General features: G+C 45.5%; 2 protein-coding genes and 1 pseudogene across 5 annotated transcripts in view; 2 read left to right on the plus strand and 1 right to left on the minus strand.

Moving 5' to 3' along the window:
• The window catches only part of Gsta6 (glutathione S-transferase alpha 6), a 57,884-nt gene extending 56,234 nt beyond the window's left edge, over positions 1–1,650 (minus strand). For all 3 annotated transcript variants that reach the window (XM_087567240.1, XM_087567235.1, XM_087567231.1), the window contains exon 1: positions 1,593–1,650. The gene's annotated coding sequence lies outside the window, so the exon portion shown is untranslated. The remainder of the gene's footprint in view (positions 1–1,592) is intronic.
• Positions 892–15,504, plus strand: Khdc1 (KH domain containing 1). Of its 2 annotated transcripts, XM_087567730.1 has the most exons (4): positions 892–1,142; positions 14,184–14,342; positions 14,459–14,641; positions 15,094–15,504. In XM_087567730.1, the coding sequence occupies exons 2-4, from the start codon at positions 14,243–14,245 to the stop codon at positions 15,189–15,191; spliced, it is 381 nt and encodes a 126-aa protein (XP_087423856.1). In that variant the 5' UTR covers positions 892–1,142; positions 14,184–14,242; the 3' UTR covers positions 15,192–15,504.
• Positions 11,061–12,590, plus strand: p53-ps (Wistar clone pR53P1 p53 pseudogene; annotated as a pseudogene).
• Positions 15,505–16,705: the final 1,201 nt, after the last annotated feature.

The following is a 16,705-nucleotide window of genomic DNA, read 5'->3' on the forward strand; positions in this document are numbered from 1 at the left end:
AAGTCTCCGAAATCCTAGGAACTGTGGACTTTGCTAAACCCTGGCTAGCTTATGAGGAGAAACCCCACCCCCAAATGAAACTGAAAGCAAGTTTCTCAACAAAGCAAACCCCAAGCTTAGGTGGAAATTTTTGGTGGTTAGAAGCCTCCAGGGTTTTATCTTCCTCATCCATCTCCTTGGCCTGCTTCTTGGGGCTTCTTTTTGCCACCTTCTCAGCAGGACATGGTGCCCACAGCCCTTCATCAAACAAAAGGAGGAACCGAAGAAGAAACTCCAGGAGCTAAAAGCCAAGGCCGAGGGGGAAGGGCCCCTGGCCACAGGTGGAATGAAGAAATCTGGCAAAAAGAAAACTGTTCCTCACAGCTGAGGTGATGGGGACCCTCCTCTTCCGTTTAACATCTGGATTCCCTGCCATGACATCTTTGACAGCTAATAGCTAGAATGAAGTGTTATCCTGGAGCCTGTTGTACGTGGTAATAAACTTTGCTAAAAAAAAAAAAAAAGAGTGAAGTGAATAATAATGCAGCGGCTCCTTGTTGTCTCTAGTGCTCAGCAATTCCTAACTCAGCTGTGAACTGAAAGTGAACCCAGTCTGGAATCCTGCCAGAACCTACTGTCCCATCTTCTGTACAGCTTTGAATTAAACCAACTCATTTAAAAGCCAAAAAAAGAAAAGAAAAGAAAAAAGGAAGGAAAAAAGAAGGAAGGAAGGAGAGAAAGAAAGAAAGAAAGGAAGGAAGAAGAAAGAAGGAAAGAAAGAAAAGAAAGAAAAAAGAAGCCTTCTGGGCATGCATTGCCAAGCACAACACTGGCTCTGGTGCTAGTGAATTCACGCAGGCGCACAGCCAGCACAGAGTCTGCCCTCCCCCTACTGAGTTTGTCAGCCTTGTCATAGGAGGAGCCATGCACCCATGCAGGGCACTGGAACACCAAACCAAACCAAAAACAAACAAACAAACCCGGAAAGTGGGGTGGAAACAGTGGGAAGAAATGACGGAGCCGGATTATATACACGTATGAATTATCAAAGAATAAACTAACTAAACATTTTCTAATTTTAATTAGATGCCCCCTCCCCCGCTTCCTCACCTCTCCCCTCTATGAGAAGGAAAAGAAAGGATTGCGGCTCTGATGTCTGAGAGGTAAGAAGCAAGAGGAGGATGAGGCCGGATGTCTGCGGGGAGGCAGCTGGAGGGTCTCTAACTTTGCAACTAGTGTTCAGAAAGGCTGTTAAGTGTTCCGGACTCCGCTCGCAGCCTCCAGCCGGCCTGGGTGTGAGAAAGACTAAGTACTCCTGCGTGCCTGTAGCCAATTCTTGTAAGGAGCTCCCAGCAATCTAAGGGCCGCTAATAACAAGACAATTTCTCAAACTGTTAAACTCTCATTTCCTCATTTTCTACATTCTTCCTTTTAATGGGTCTGAAAAACTGTTTATCAAACAAACGGGGTAAAGGGCTTCTGTTAGGTTCTTTAGGCACACGCACAAGAAAGCACAGCGTGAGTATAAACACTCCTGCTGAGGACCTGGAGATGAAAAGTACTTTTCTAAGCTTCTAAAAGGTAGCACATACAGTGACTCTGCCAGTACTCACCTCTCTTTGCTCCCAAGACAGGATAGAATCACAAGTGTATTTGTTTATTCCTCAGAGTGGGCTCCTTCCAGGGGAAGAAGGAGGAGTCGCGAAAGGGACAAGCCACACCCACAGCGTTTAGGGACCGGGAGGTCTCAGCTCTGAATTAAAAGGAAAGGTGTTTAGCCATTCTAATTAATATTAGAATATTAATATTTACCTTTCAAGACTGATCATAAAATGTTACAGATAATATTTGAAAGTACCACAGACAACATTTTGTTCTCAGTTTTACTCTGCCTGCAGGTGGCCACTGGGCTCGGGACCAAAGAGTTTTTCCAGCATGGTGAATAGCCTTCAGGGACAAAGGCAGATACAAAATTTCCACTCTGAAATTAGCACTGTAAGCCAAGAAGCCACGATACAAGGGCAGTTTTATTCCACGACGGGATGGATTTGCAAGTAACACTGGCTTGGTTTGGAAAGCCACTTAAGCCAACAGTATTAATGAGAACTGAGGGGTTTGTAAGAAAGGATGTTAGTACAACTGCTTCTCATTCTTTGGGGTAATGGTAGCCAGGAATTGGACAAATCAGGGTGGTCATGTACTTACTGAATCCATGCTAGAATCCAGGTTAAAAGACAAAATGAGCTATCTGTTCATTTCTGAACCTGGGCAGTTTTGCCAGCTTGTGCAAACATGGATAATTCACTGGCAGTGTGATGTTTGTGCAAGAATTCATTGTCTGTATAAAACTCTTTAGAGGGAAAGGGGGGTAAAAAAAAAACTCATAAAACTCTTTAGAAAAAAAAACTTTCCCACCATTTTACATCTATTTTCATTTTATGTTATCAATTCAGTATTTGGAATTTCCGGATGCTCTAAGTAAATCACAGTACCCTGGAAAGATTCATTCTCCAGGATTCATGTCCCACAGAGGAGGGAGAGATAGGAGGGTTCCAGAAGGCTGCAGAACATAAGAATTTAGGACAGACAGATGATAGATGAATGGTAAAAGGAGAGATAGAGAGATAGAGAGATAGACAGCTGAACTAGAGTAGGGGGCAGCTGGAAGAGGGGTGTCTGTTGGATAAATCAGACCCTCAGAGGGATGCCTCATCTTTTCTATGGTTCAAATACTGTTTTTTCCCCTACCAGGTTGGAGTAAGTTCTCAATGAGATACTCTCAATGAGTTACCATTTCAGTAAATGAAATCTGCAGATATTAAACTATGGGTATATTGGGATTTGCTATTGTTGCTGGGTATTTTTTTTTTCCAGGAATACACTGTGAAACACTGTCTTACTAAAGGCTTATTTTATTTTTTTATTGCTGATGATTTAACCCACCTATTTGAGCACTTTAAGTACATACTCTGCTCATTTCCAGATCAAGAGCTCCCTCCCCCACCCTCCCCTCCCTCCTTCTCCATCCCATCCCTACACACACACACACACACACACACACACACACACACACACACACACCAATCAACAGCCCTAATAAAATCTTGACAAAATGTAAGAGTCCTATTTGTATGATTTTTTTTTTCTTTTTCTTTTTCTTCTTTTTCTTTTTTTCGGAGCTGGGGACCGACCCAAGGCCTTGCGCTTGCTAGGCAAGTGCTCTACTACTGAACTAAATCCCCAACCCCTTGTTTATATGATTTTTAAGGGTCTGAGAGTACCATGGTAGGAAAATTGTGTTGATATTTTGCCAAGATTTAAGTTGGAAAAGGTAACTTTTTCCCACTGACAAAAGCCTTAAATTTGGCAAGATAGGTAGAGGTTTGGCCATTGTTATCAGGGAATACAGGCTCTCATATGAATCTTAGACTCAGATCAAAATTTTAAAATCAGCTAGGCTGTGTGGGCACCTGCTTTTAATCCTTAGCCCAGGCAAACACAGGCTGATCTCTCTGAATTTGAGGTCTGTCTAGTCTATGGAGTGCGTACTAGTACAGCCAGGGCTACCTAGAGAAATCCTGTCTGAACCCCACCCCCCTAAAAAAAGTAATTTTATCTTTTTTTTTTTTTCCGGAGCTGGGAACCGAACCCAGGGCCTTGCGCTTGCTAGGCAAGTGCTCTACCACTGAGCCAAATCCCCAACCCCAAAAAAGTAATTTTAAAACCAAGGGTGTGTGAGCTATCTCAGTTGGTAAAGATATTGGTGACCAAGACTGGTTTGAATGTAGAGACTCGCACTGTAGAAAGAGAGGACTGACCTTGGAGAGTTGTGCTGACCACCACACACCTGCCTACATGCCACCCCCACCACACACACTCTGAATTAATCAATTAATTAAAGTTTAAAAACAGCTCAGAAGGAAGCTTAAGGGATCACTTTACTGGAGTTTGGGAAAAACAACAGGAAGGGCAATGTGGGACCCTCAGAGGCTGCAAGTAGAGGGAGGTAAGAAAGGAGTTATGATTTCAGAGTTAGGGGTCAGGAAGGTAGACAGGCTCAGAATGCAAGGCATCAGCATCTTTGGTGTGAGTCTGTATGCAAGGGGTGTGGGTCTCTCCTCAGAACCCGGGAGAGCATGCCCAGAGTGTTGGGGAAGCAGGCATCGGGTTTGGGCCTGTATTCAAAACGGGAGCTAGAAATTGGAAAGATGGCTGAAGAAGTTGCTTCATGATCTCACATGTTATACTTTGAGCAAAGCTGCCTAAAAGGGAATGCAGGAACGGCTGGGAGATGGGACATGGATTTGGTGAGCATTAAGGACATGGCTGTGGACTTTGCCTTGAATTTACTGGATTCTTCTAGGAAGAATCTCCACAGAGATGTGATACAGGAAACTTGTAGGACTCTCACACATGTCCCATGGTTCACGTGCACCTGTACTGAAACACACACACACACACACACACACACACACACACACACACACACTCACATACACTCACACACACACACACTCACACACACTCACACACACTCAAACATACTCTCAGAGACACACACACTCACACATACACACATACATACACACACACACACACACACACACACACACACACACACACACAGGAAATCAATAACCTAAAGAGGATTTAGCAGTTAGAGGCACTCGATAGTAAACCCAATGACCTGAGTTCAAGTCCCAGGACTTACAAGGTGGAGAGAGAACTACCCTTTGTCCTCTGACTTCTTGTACATGCCACAGTATGTCAGTGTGTTCTCCCCACCAACACCCCACCCACCCAAGAACTGTAGCTTTAAGGAAAGAGAAGACAGGATGGAGAGATGGCACACTGATTAAGAACACAGGCTGTTCTTCCAGGGTTCAATTCCCAGCAGCGGTATGGACGCTCACAACTGTCTATGGATCCAGGTCCAGAGGATCTGACACCCTCACATCAACTGTACGTGTAGGCAAAATACCAATGTACATAAAATGAAGTAAAAAAGTTACAAAAGAAAGAAAAGAAAAGAAAAGGGGAAGGAGGTCATTTCCCCCTGAATTATACCTGAAAAGATAGAAAGGTTTAGCAGGGAGGACACAGGAACACCTGCATCGGGAGAGGGTATTCTAGAGTCTGTAAGTACACATCTCAGTAGGACAGAGCTATTGGTCCCTTAGCGTTGTCTTCCGGGATATCAAGTTTCTTGATATTTTTCCGCTCAGGTGATGTGATCCATTTGGCTAAGTCTGTTTTGTTTTGTTTGGAGACAGGGTTTCTCTGGGTAGCCCTGGCTATCCTGGAACACACTCTGTAGACTAGGCTGGCCTCCCACTGGGAAACCCACCTGCTCCTGCATCCCCAAGATCCTGCAGCTCCCTGCTGCATTTGACATGGCTACATCCAGCCACAGACGTCTAATAGTAGCTGTCTCGTACCGAGCGAGGCAGAACAACTGGGGGATTCAGCCCTCTGGGGGACTGAATCTAGGGGCTTACTTATACTAGTCAAGAGCTACACCCTAGCCCTTACATATATATCGTAATCGAGTTCTTCGTTGTTTAATATTTTATTTCTGAGCAAGTGTTTAGACATTAAAGAAATACAAACTTTTTTCTTTGATTTTATACAATAAAATAAAATATTGGTCACCCATAGCTTTTTGTTTTTGTTGTTGATGTTTTGTTTTGTTTTGTTTTTTAAAGACAGTTGGGGGCTGGAGAGATGTCTCAGCAGTTAAGGCCACTGGCTGCTCTCCTCAAGGACCCTGGTTTGATTCCCAGCACCCACATGGCAGCTCACAAATATCTGTAATTCCAATACCAGGACACCCAATACCCTCTTCTGGCTTCCTGGAGCTGTAGCATGGGGTACACAGACACACTGGGGCAAAACACCCATGTGCATACTGTAGTGTTAGTATCTTAATAGACCCCTGCATGGAGTTTATTAAACCATTGCTGCCCACCTCAATGGCTTATGTTCCTGGAAGACACACACACACACACACACACACACACACACACACACACACACACACACACACAGCCTTTATATTTCAATCTGCCTTAAGCAGCACACTCGCTGGGCAGCTGCCTACCCTCCATGCTGCTAGAATCCCCTTCCTTACTGATAACTCGGTAATTCTCAATTACTACTTACTAATTTCTATGTTCCGTTGGCTGCTCATGACCCAGTTGAGCAGCCCTCTAGGCCACATTTTCTTTTCTTTTCTTTTTTTTTTTTTTTTTTGGTTCTTTTTTTTAGGAGCTGGGGACCGAACCCAGGGCCTTGCGCTTCCTAGGTAAGCGCTCTACCACTGAGCTAAATCCCCAGCCCCTAGGCCACATTTTCTTGATCCATAGCCCAGGGCACTCTCCTTGCTTTTCTATCCCATGGTGGCTCTTGTCTCTGCCCTGCACACTCCTAAGGCATGTCCTCTCTCTCCTTCCCTCCTGCTTCCCAGCAGTCCCGAGGCCCCAAGCCTGGGAACCCTAAATCCTGCCCCAGATATTGGGTGCTGGTGTCTCTCCCCACCCCTCCAATCAGAACTAACTGGGGGGCAGGTTCTCAGAAGCTTTTTCACAGACCCTCTCATGGTAACAATTTTGGGAGACGCAAATTAGCATTAGGATACAAGCAGCTACAGCACACAATGCAAATAAATCTTAAGAAAAGCAGCCGTGGGGCTGGGGATTTAGCTCAGTGGTAGAGCACTTACCTAGGAAGCGCAAGGCCCTGGGTTCGGTCCCCAGCTCTGAAAAAAGAAAAAAAAAAAAAAAAAAAAAGAACCAAATTAAAAAAAAAAAAAAAGAAAGAAAAGCAGCCGTTTGATAAAACTAGCTATCAAAATAAGATGTATGTAAAAGAGGGCAAAAATTAAGTGTGCTTTAAATTTCAAGTACCAGGAAACTCGGTCAAACTGGTCGTCGTACAAGAGGTTCAAGCACAATTCGTCAAGGGCTCAAGCTCTATCTCTTCCTGTCTCCTCCCTCTTCAGTCTGGCAACATGACACTCCGAGCTGTTGCCCAAATCATATTCAAACATTAACTTTTTCTGGTGCTGGGGCAGGACTCAGAACAGCCACAAGTCTAGCACTCTAATACCAGACCTTGGTCTTTTGGAACAGTCTTACTACATGTCCTAAATTCCCTCCATAGCTGACCCTACTGCAGGGATCTCTCTGGAGCAAGCCCTCCGATACCAGCAAGAGGTGAAGAGTAGATATGTCACCTGGGTCCAAAGCCAGGAGAGTTCATGAAAGGTCTTAATACTGGCTCTAGGGACTCAAGAGTCTAATTGTATTTTCATTTTATTTTTAAAACCGAACCGCGACGCGGGTGGGACAAGAAAGCAGGATTTTGCAGAGCCTATGTGTTTGGCAAGTTGTTAAGAGAAAGGACTCATTGTTATTTTGTTCCTGGTTGTTCTGTGCCGGGTAGCAAGTGAAGTCATTGTTGGCGAATAAGCTGCAGTGCTGAAATGGGAGTGCAGGCTGTGAAAATTGGTGTTGCTAGCTTTTTCCGAAGCCGGGAATCTGGACTGTGAGTCTCTTGGAAGAGACTAAGTCGGAGGCAAAACAAGCTTCGTTCTTTAGGGAAGGGGTTGTTTGGAACCAGCATTTAAGGTTTATATCTGAATATAATGATGTTTAGAACCCAACATTTTCAGATAACGAAGCTAATGACCTCGAGCAGATACCTCAATCAAGAGACCAATCAAGATTTGTTTTTTTAAACCCCCTTAAAACAGCATTGCACTTCTTAGTGTGCTTTGCTGCCCTCTAGCGTCCAACCAAAGTTTCAAGATGAGTTCAGCAATCTTCACCTTCCACACACAGCACTGCTCTGGCTTCCTAAGAAATGCAAAACACCACCATGCTTTTTATTAGCATCCAGCTACTGTTTTGCTTCATTTTATCTTGTTCTGACACAGGGTCTTGCTCGTATTGTTCAGGATGACACCCATATCATAATTTAGCTTAGGTTAGCAGTATTAAATGAACCGGGGATGGATCTGTAACGCCCAAAATTAACCTATAAGACTCACCCACCCGGGCTGGAGAGATGGCTCAGCGGTTAAGAGCACTGACTGATCTTCCAGAGGTCATGAGTTCAATTCCCAGCAACTACATGGTGGCTCATAACCATCTGTAATGAGGTCTGGTGCCCTCTTCTGGCCTGCAGTCACATATGCAGGCAGGATGCTGTACATAAAAATAAATGAATAAATCTTAAAAAAAAAAAAAAGACTCACCCGCCCCCCAAGGACCAGGTAACAATCTGGAAGGGTGGGAGTTGTAGTTCAGTTTTTGGAAAATAGCAAAGGCTCAAGGGAAAATACTGTAGCCAGTAGGGTTGTAGGATAAACTCCTTATAAACATATGACTGGGGCCATTCCAGCCCCAGGGAAATCCCAGGGAATGGCCTTGACCAAAGTCCATTTCTTGGTCAGTATTTAATATTTAATAAAGCTTGCTTTAAAATTGACCCAAAATGGTAGACCCGGTTTTTCTCTGGTAAATCTCAAGATTAACAGATCCTCTTGCCTCTGCCTCTGGAACACTGGGTGTTAGCATTCTGCCTAAGGTCATTTAGGAAAAACAGGAAAACCCATCCTAATTTTTAGAATGACTTACAAAGGCTTTATTGCAATTCAGTAATATGGACCCTGAAAACCTGGAAGGTAAGCAACTTCTGATGACCTATTTCTTTTCCCAGAGCACCCCAACATAAAAGACAAACTTAAAAAGCTAAAGAGAGGGCCTCTAACTCTATAGGCGGAAGTTTTGGTACTGGTCTTTAAAGTGTACCATGGAAGGGATGAGAAGGCTTGAAGAATGAAGTACCATATGCTGGCAAAGGCTGTCCGACCAGCCTCAGCCACTGCCCTGGACTCCTGGTCTTCTAAGGCTAAGGGACCAATCGCCAGGCTCCTGCTACAAATGTGGTCAACAAGGTCATTGGGCGATGGCTTGCCCTAACTTCCGAAAGCCAAGGGGCCATGTCCTAGGTGCCATCAAGGGGGAACATTGGGCTGTTGATTGTCCTCGTGTTGTATAGGACAGGGGGACATCACGTCCAGATAACCCTCCAATGGATCTCCTAGGTTTGGCTATGAATGATTGAAGGGGCCTGAGTTCCCTGGACCTGACCACTGCCATCACCAGCAGGGAGCCCCGGGTAACCATCATGGTATGTGGGCAGCCCATCTCCTTCTTCCTGGACACTGGGAACACTTACTTGGTCTTAACGGAGTTTTGGGGACCCACTTCTCTTGTTACCCTATTGTTGGAGTAGGGCAGCAACCTTACCTTCCTCACCAAACTCCACTGCTGAGCTGTATTTTCAGGGGTGTACCTCTCACCCATTACTTTTTGGTTGTGGAACATGCCTGATCCCCTTATTGGGAAGGGATCTTCTAGCTAAGTGGGGAGTCTCTATTTCTAGCAAATTGTCTTCTAGGAATTCTTGCTGAGACTTATAGTTTCCTGAAGACTATTTTTTCTAATAAAGATGCAGTTGGGGATGTGATTCTGAACCTTGGTTTGACAGTCTAGGCTCTGATCTCTTAGATTATTAATAGCATTAATAGGTTATTAAGAGTAAGTGTTTATGGTGGGCCCTGGTGCTCTATGACTTTCATTCTAGGACTGAGGAGGCACAGGGAGGGGGAATCTTTGTGAGTTTGAGACAATTTTGGCTTACATAATGAGATCCAAGGGATCATATGACACCCAAGCAGAAGGAAAGTAGGTTTTCAAATAATGAGCTGTATCATATTCAAGTCCTGTCTCATACTGTGGGCAGTCACGGTCTCTTTAGATGCTTCATTATCTCTTTTTGAGTAAGAAGGCCTCTTGGACCCTGATTCTGTGCTGCAGTGGGTATCAATCGACGAGAAACTTTGGTCATTTGATTCTGATAGTGAAAGAATAAAGATTTTTAAACTATCCCCCACTGTCCCTGGTATGAGGGCCAGTACACCTCACAAAAGAATAGCATCACATGTTATGGGGAAGTAGTCCAGCCATAGACCACCTGACCTCGATAAGGCCTAGCTCAGCATAGACCATCCAGCCTCGATAAGGCCTGGCTGAATATAAGCCATCCGGCCTCATTAAGGTCTGACTTACCAGTCCTGAGGAAAAAGAGTTGGGGTCAGCTCAACCCAGAGGCAGGGTGGCTAGAAAAAGAGTTGGGGTCAGCTCGACCCAGAGGCAGGGTGGCTGGAAAAAGAGTTGGGGTCAGCTCGACCCAGAGGCAGGGTGGCCTGGAGTTGGACTGAGCCCAAGTTAGATCATGTGCACCAACGTAAACGAACTAGTAAAATTGCTTTGCTTTGTGTGACTGTTGCCAACTACCTATGTAGTTTTCCCTATAAATACCTTCCCCTAATTGGGCTCGGGGTGGACTCCTCTGTCTCCTGTGTGAGATAAGTGTTGTCCCCAGAGCTCTGGTTTCTCAAATACACCTCTTGTTCATTACATCAAGACCGATTTCTCGTAAGTTCTTGGGGGTTGCGTCGTCTCGAGATTTGAGTGGGGGGTCTTCCCCACCCCGCTGGTCTTTCAATAGCAGTGTGTGTTATGAACAGTCAGGACCCTTTTCAGGCTCCCCAGAAAGATGAGCTGAGGTGGATCTCAGGTGATCAGGTTCTGTCAGGATACCAGCCTCTTGCAGCTACAGAGGCTGTGATGTGGTGAACCTCACAGAATTCCTTACATGCACAGAGGGTAACAGTCTCTGAGTTTAGAGAAAAAGTCTGAGTTTAGCAGATTAATAAGGGAACTGGAGAGGAGTTGGGCATGAATTTGTTTTTGTTTTCAGACAGGGCATCCCTATGCAATTTTAGTTGTCCTGAAGCTATGAAGACCAGGCTGGACTTGAACTCGAAAAGGTCTGTCACCCTCTGCCCCCTGGGTGCTGGGATTAAAGTTGTGAGCCACCATACTTGGCCACTAAAGCAAGAATTTAAAAGTTCTGTTATCATTGCAGCTTTACCTAGACACTGTTTCACACTCCTGGGAACTCCTGGGATCTTACAGAGTAGATCAAAACCACGTGGTCAAAAAGCCAGAGAATGATCCTGGCTGTAGTAGCAACTACAATTAGGGGACACCTGGCATCCAGGCCTCAACCTACTTCCCAGCAGGGTGTCACACTCCCCTGAAGACTGGATAACTGTCATGGAGGACTCCCAGTCAGATATCAGCATCGAGCTCCCTCTGAGTCAGGAGACATTTTCAGGCTTCTGGAAACTACTTCCTCCAGAAGATATTCTGTCCACTGCCTGTAGTGTTACCTAATTCCATGGAAGATCTGTTCCTGTCCCAGGATGTTGAGGAGTTGTTAGAAGACCCAGAGGAAGCCCATGTGTCAGCTTCTGCAGCACAGGACCCTGAAACTGAGGCCACTGCACCAGTCAATCCGTGGCCCCTGTCATCTTGTGCCCGTACCAAGGCAACTATGGCTTCCGCCTGGGCTTCCTGCAGTCAGAGACGGCCAAGTCTGCTAGGTGCACTCCCCTTCCCTCGATAAGCTATTCTGCCAGCTGGTGAAGACATGCCCTGTGCAGTTCTGGGTCAGCTTCACACCTCCAGCTGGTACTCGTGTCCATGGCATGGCCGTCTACAAGAAGTCACAACATACTACTAAGGTCGTGAGACGCTGCCCCCACCATGAGCGTTGCTCTGATGGTGATGGCCTGGCTCTTCCCCAGCATCTTATCCGGGTGGAAGGAAACCTGTATGCTGAGTATCTGGACGACAGGCACAGTGTGGTAGTACCGTATGGGCCACTTGAGCTCGGCCCCAACTATACCACCATCCACGACAAGTACATGTGTAATAGCTCCTGCATGGGCGGCATGAACCGCCGGCCCAACTTTACCATCATCACATTGGAAGACTCCAGTAGGAGGCTTCTGGAACCGGAAGCTTTGAGGTTCATGTTTGTCCCGGTCCAGGGAGAGACCATCTGACGGAGGAAGAAAATTTCCGCAAAAAGGATGAACATTGCCCCGAGCTGCCCTCGGGGAGTGCTAAGAGAGCACTGCCCACCAGCACAAGCTCCCTTCCCCAACAAAGAAAAAAACCAGTTGATGGAGAACATTCCACCCTTAAGATCCAAGGGCGTGAGAGCTTCTGAGAACTGAATGAGGCCTTGGAATTAAAGGATGCCCGTGCAGCAGAGGAGTCAGGAGACAGCAGGGCTCACTCCTGCCTCCAAACTAGAACCTTCCAAACTTTGATCAAGAAGGAAAGCCCAACTGCTAGCTTCCATCACTTCATTCCTCTCCTTTTCTGTCTTCCGATAGCTACCTGAAGACCAAGAGGGGAGGCCAGTCTACTTCCTGCCATATAAAAAAAGAAAAAAAAAATCAAGGAAGTGGGGCCTGACTCAGAGTGATAGTCTTGCATCCTGTCCCCATCACCAACTTCCCCCTCTCCTTTCTTGCCATTTTATGACTTTATGGCTTGTTATGACACCCAAAAACAATTCTGGTCCCTTCCGGCTGCCTTGTTTTACCTTGTAGATAGGGCTCAGCCTCCTCTATGAGTGCTGGAATGGGTTGGTAAGTTGCCAGGTCTCTGCTGGCCCAGCTGAATTCTATCCAGCCACTTTTTGGACCCCGGCACGTAAAATGAAATTTCACCCTCCCCCACACCCTGTAAGATTCTATTTGGGCCCTCATAGGATCTGTATCCTCCAGGACCCATTTTTCCTTCCACTCTGCAAGGCTGGTCTGCATTTATCCATCCCCCACCCCATCTCCCTCTTTTTTTAAACCCCTTTTAATATATCAATTTCTTATTTTACAATAAAATTTCATTATCAAAGAAAAAATCCTATGTATGCCTTGGATCAAAAAGGGAACTTTGACAGAAAAAGAAGAGCAAGAGAGAAAGAGAGAAAGAAAGGAAGGAAGGAAGGAAGGAAGGAAGGAAGGAAGGAAGAGAAAAAAGCTAAAGAAAGGCTAAAGAAATAAAACCATAAGAACTAACAGTTGTAGGCTGATAAGAAAACGTGGATCTTTTCCTCTTAAATGTAAATAACTCTTCAAAACCGGTGTGGTGGCTCACACCTTTAATCCCAGCACAAGGGAGGCAGAAGCAGGTGGATCTCTGAGTTTGAAGCCTGCCTTATCTACACAGTGAGGTCCAGGACAGCCAGGGAAACACGGGGAAATCCTGCCCCAATAAACAAACAAACAAACAAACAAAAAACAAACAAAACAAAATTTCCTGGAGAGCAGAATGGAGAGGCACACATCTAGAATCCTAGTTCTGAGGAGATTGAGACAGAAATGTGAAGAATTAAGTTCTAGTCTTTGCTATCTTAGAGATCCAGACCAGCCTGAGCCACTGAGAACCCCACCTCCAGCCGATGAAACAAATGAGCAAAGAAAAACCACAAGCCCCCTGTGACATATTTATAGTGAGTCAAGATCATAAGAACTGTTCAAAATTAAATAGGGAGGACAACCTGAAACATCACGATCACAAGGGGATCTGGGAAAGACTTTAGAACTAAGGGGTCTGGGTTCCAGACTGGCACCAAACCAAAAAAAATCCCACAAAAACAAACTAACAAAAAAAAAAAAAGAAAGAAAGAAAGAAAGAAAGAAAGAAAGAAAGAAAGAAAGAAACAAAATAAAAGCAAAAACCAACCAAACGAAAAAACATAGTTTCTTATTGCTAGGCGCCTCAGTAAGTTGACAGTTACCTGGAGAGGCTCAGGAAGGAAGCAGGCAAACCTGAGTATAATCTGGTTACTTAGTGAAACCTTAATTAAAGCAAAAGGAACAAACAAGCCAGCAATCAAACAAAAACCCCAAATCACATGAATTTCCGAAATTGCCAAGTGGCACCTGAGGCAACTGTATCCTGCCTCCCTGGGGCACTGAAATGACACAATGAAGCCAGTTTTCCTTTGGGTGCACTCCTGTGGTCCCTAGCTTCCTGTCAGTTCCTGTCAAGGAGGAGGAGCGTGTTGGGTGTGGTGGCACACACCTTTAATCCCAGCACCTGGAGGGATCAAGGCAGCCTGGGCTACTTAGAGAGTTTCTAGTCAGCCTGGGCTACAAGGAGATCCTGTCTTAAGGGAGGGAAAAAGGTGAGAGACTAATCCTGGGCCTTCCTATTCCAACTCACCCATCCCTCACCATATATATATATGACTGGAACTGCCTTTGCACTAAGCTACCAGCTGCCTGGAATTGCTCTGTTGTAAAGCCAGGAGGAGCCTACACGAGACAGGAATGAGCGACCCACACGGGAAGGCGTGGTGGAATATACCCGACTACTTTCACAGCCCACTAATGTTTTACATGGAAGAGGACCAGGAGGAATACATATTTGGTAAGTGGCCATCACTTTCATCTTAATAGCCTTCCATCACCTGTCTACCTTAGGCTCCAACCTTCAAGGCATCTGTGCTGGTGTTTCACATGTGCTATTACCTCTTCTGTGAATAGGCCCGGAGGATGAATACCTTCGCCGCATGGAGGTCCACAGCAACACCCTCATTCAGCTGGAAAGGGGATTCACAGCCTCAGGCCAAACTCGGGTCTCTGTAGTGGGACCGATTCAGGCAAGGCTGTGGGTGATGAACATGATCACAAAAGTGGGGAGTCAGAACACTTTCGATCAGACCACAGGTAGGCATCCTTGACAGGATTGTGGTGGAGGCCTTGGTGCCTCTTTTGTTTAAGATTTATTTATTTATGTGTGAGTTCTCTAACTACAAGTACTGCTGCCCACCAGAAGAGGGCGTCTGATCTCATGAGCCACGAGGTTGCTGGGAATTGAAGTTCAGACTTCTGGAAGAGGTCCAGTGCTTTGATGCCTCTTTACGAATAGCCTGTATATAGCACGGTACATCCTGAAGGGCCTCTCAGTTATCTGGTAAACCAGATTTTACCCGGAGAGCAGGAAAGACAGAGAGAGCAAAAACTCATACAGGTTTATGGGATGAAGTCTGAGGTAGTGGGAAGGTATGAATGGATGGATTACTCGGAGTGGGGTATATGGGGGAGGGACCTGAGGTGGGTGACTTCTTCCCCTTCAATGTCCTCCAGAAAGTCTTGTTCCCCTTACAATCCCTTTTCAGGCAAGATAATGCTACTACGGATCCGGAGTCAGCCTCTGTCGGAGCAAGACCTGAAATTTGATCCAGAATCGGGGAGCAGTCTTTGGTTTCCAGATTGAGTGGTGGGACTTCTGTGGAAGCTACTCATCACTTGAGGTTTCCTGTGGTAGTAGTTTGGTGGTTTAGGGGTTCTGTTAGAATTCTTTGTGTTCACAATTTCACAGATCTCCTTTGGTAACTGTTTTGGGGAAGCAGCAGGTTGGGGAGGGGGAGAGGTTCTTCATCAGCCCTTGAAAAGCACAGAAAAAATGGTTAAGGAAGTTTGAATTGAAGAACCATACCAGCACTCTCAAGCAGTGTGAGGTGTAAAATTACACACTTCTAGGTGTAAGATTCTGGCAAAGATCTCTAATAAAACATGTTGCAAATGCCTTTGACCTGGGTCTCTTTTGTCTTCACTAATCCAACCTAGTAATGGAATTTCCATGCAAGGCAGTCAGTCTCCAAGGTCTGGGCAGGTTACATAGTCTCCCTAGAGCTACAATCTGGGAGGTGGGACTGGAAACAAGATATGAATTGCTTCTCTCACATCAAAAGCTGCTTAGGCTGGGTTACACAGGCGGTACTGGCTAGAGTGCTGCCCCTCCCCCAGTCCTTCCAGCCACTTTAGGGTTTAAGAGAACAGCTCCTCGCTCCTTTCGAGGTTTCTTATTGGGAAGGGTTAGATTTGAATAGAATACAGTCATAGAGATACAGAATTGGCTGTTAGCACCTGGGCAGAAGAGTGGGGGACTCAGGGCTCAAGGCTGCCTGTGGGGTAGATAAGTGGACATGGATTCATCACCTGTGTTTGGGAGGTTAGCAAGGCAAAAGAGTGGGTGTACATCATGGGCCTACAAGTTTAGCATAAGCTGAAAAATCATGGTTTATAGGATGCAGTAGGCTCAGGAAACAAACTTATTCTTGTAAGGTATGGAGACCTAAGGACAATGAATGACATGTGGGTCCTGTTTTGGTCTCTTGGCTGCTCTCTGAGTGAAAACATTGTTTCTGCCAAGAACGTCTCAAGAGACTTAAGGTTATCTACCTGCCAATGAGAGGAGAGAGAAGTGGATGCAGACATGTTTGAAGTGGGCAGGGAGGCCACCTGGCTGAGCCTGACCTTGAGTCTCTGGCACTGTCCCCTGAAACCTGAAGTTGGGGGAGGGCTTAACTGTTTTCTGGGATCCACGAGTAAGTTGACTGTCAAGAGTACTGGAATTATGGGGGTTGGGGATTTAGCTCAGTGGTAGAGCGCTTGCCTAGCAAGCGCAAGGCCCTGGTTCGGTCCCCAGCTCCAAAAAAAGAACCAAAAAACAAAAAAAAAAAAAAAAAAAATACTGGAACTCCTTAAACATATTCTCTTCAGAGGGTTCTTCAGTCACTTGTCTTATCAGGACACTATTTCTCTAGTCTAGGAGAGGGGACACTGTCCTGAGCAGAGTATGACCACAGGGGAATGTCCCGTGATGATTGACTTAGACTGGTCTGAAGCTACCAACATAGGAACTTGGTCAGTAATTAAAGAATTTGACTAGTTTCAGAATAGAAACTGAACCTGACCCATTCCATTTTTTTGTTTTGTGGTTTCTTT

Source organism: Rattus norvegicus, chromosome 9, assembly GCF_021556685.1.
Source record: "Rattus norvegicus strain SHRSP/BbbUtx chromosome 9, alternate assembly SHRSP_T2T, whole genome shotgun sequence".
In the NCBI taxonomy this organism is placed as follows: domain Eukaryota; kingdom Metazoa; phylum Chordata; class Mammalia; order Rodentia; family Muridae; genus Rattus; species Rattus norvegicus.

Excerpts from the sequence above, each read along its gene's own strand:
- Khdc1 (XM_087567730.1), top strand. The coding sequence starts at position 14,243 with ATGAGCGACCCACACGGGAAGGCGTGGTGGAATATACCCGACTACTTT. Across the intron at positions 14,343-14,458 it reads CCAGGAGGAATACATATTTG|GCCCGGAGGATGAATACCTT; the intron begins GTAAGTGGCCAT and ends TTCTGTGAATAG. Across the intron at positions 14,642-15,093 it reads CACTTTCGATCAGACCACAG|GCAAGATAATGCTACTACGG; the intron begins GTAGGCATCCTT and ends ATCCCTTTTCAG.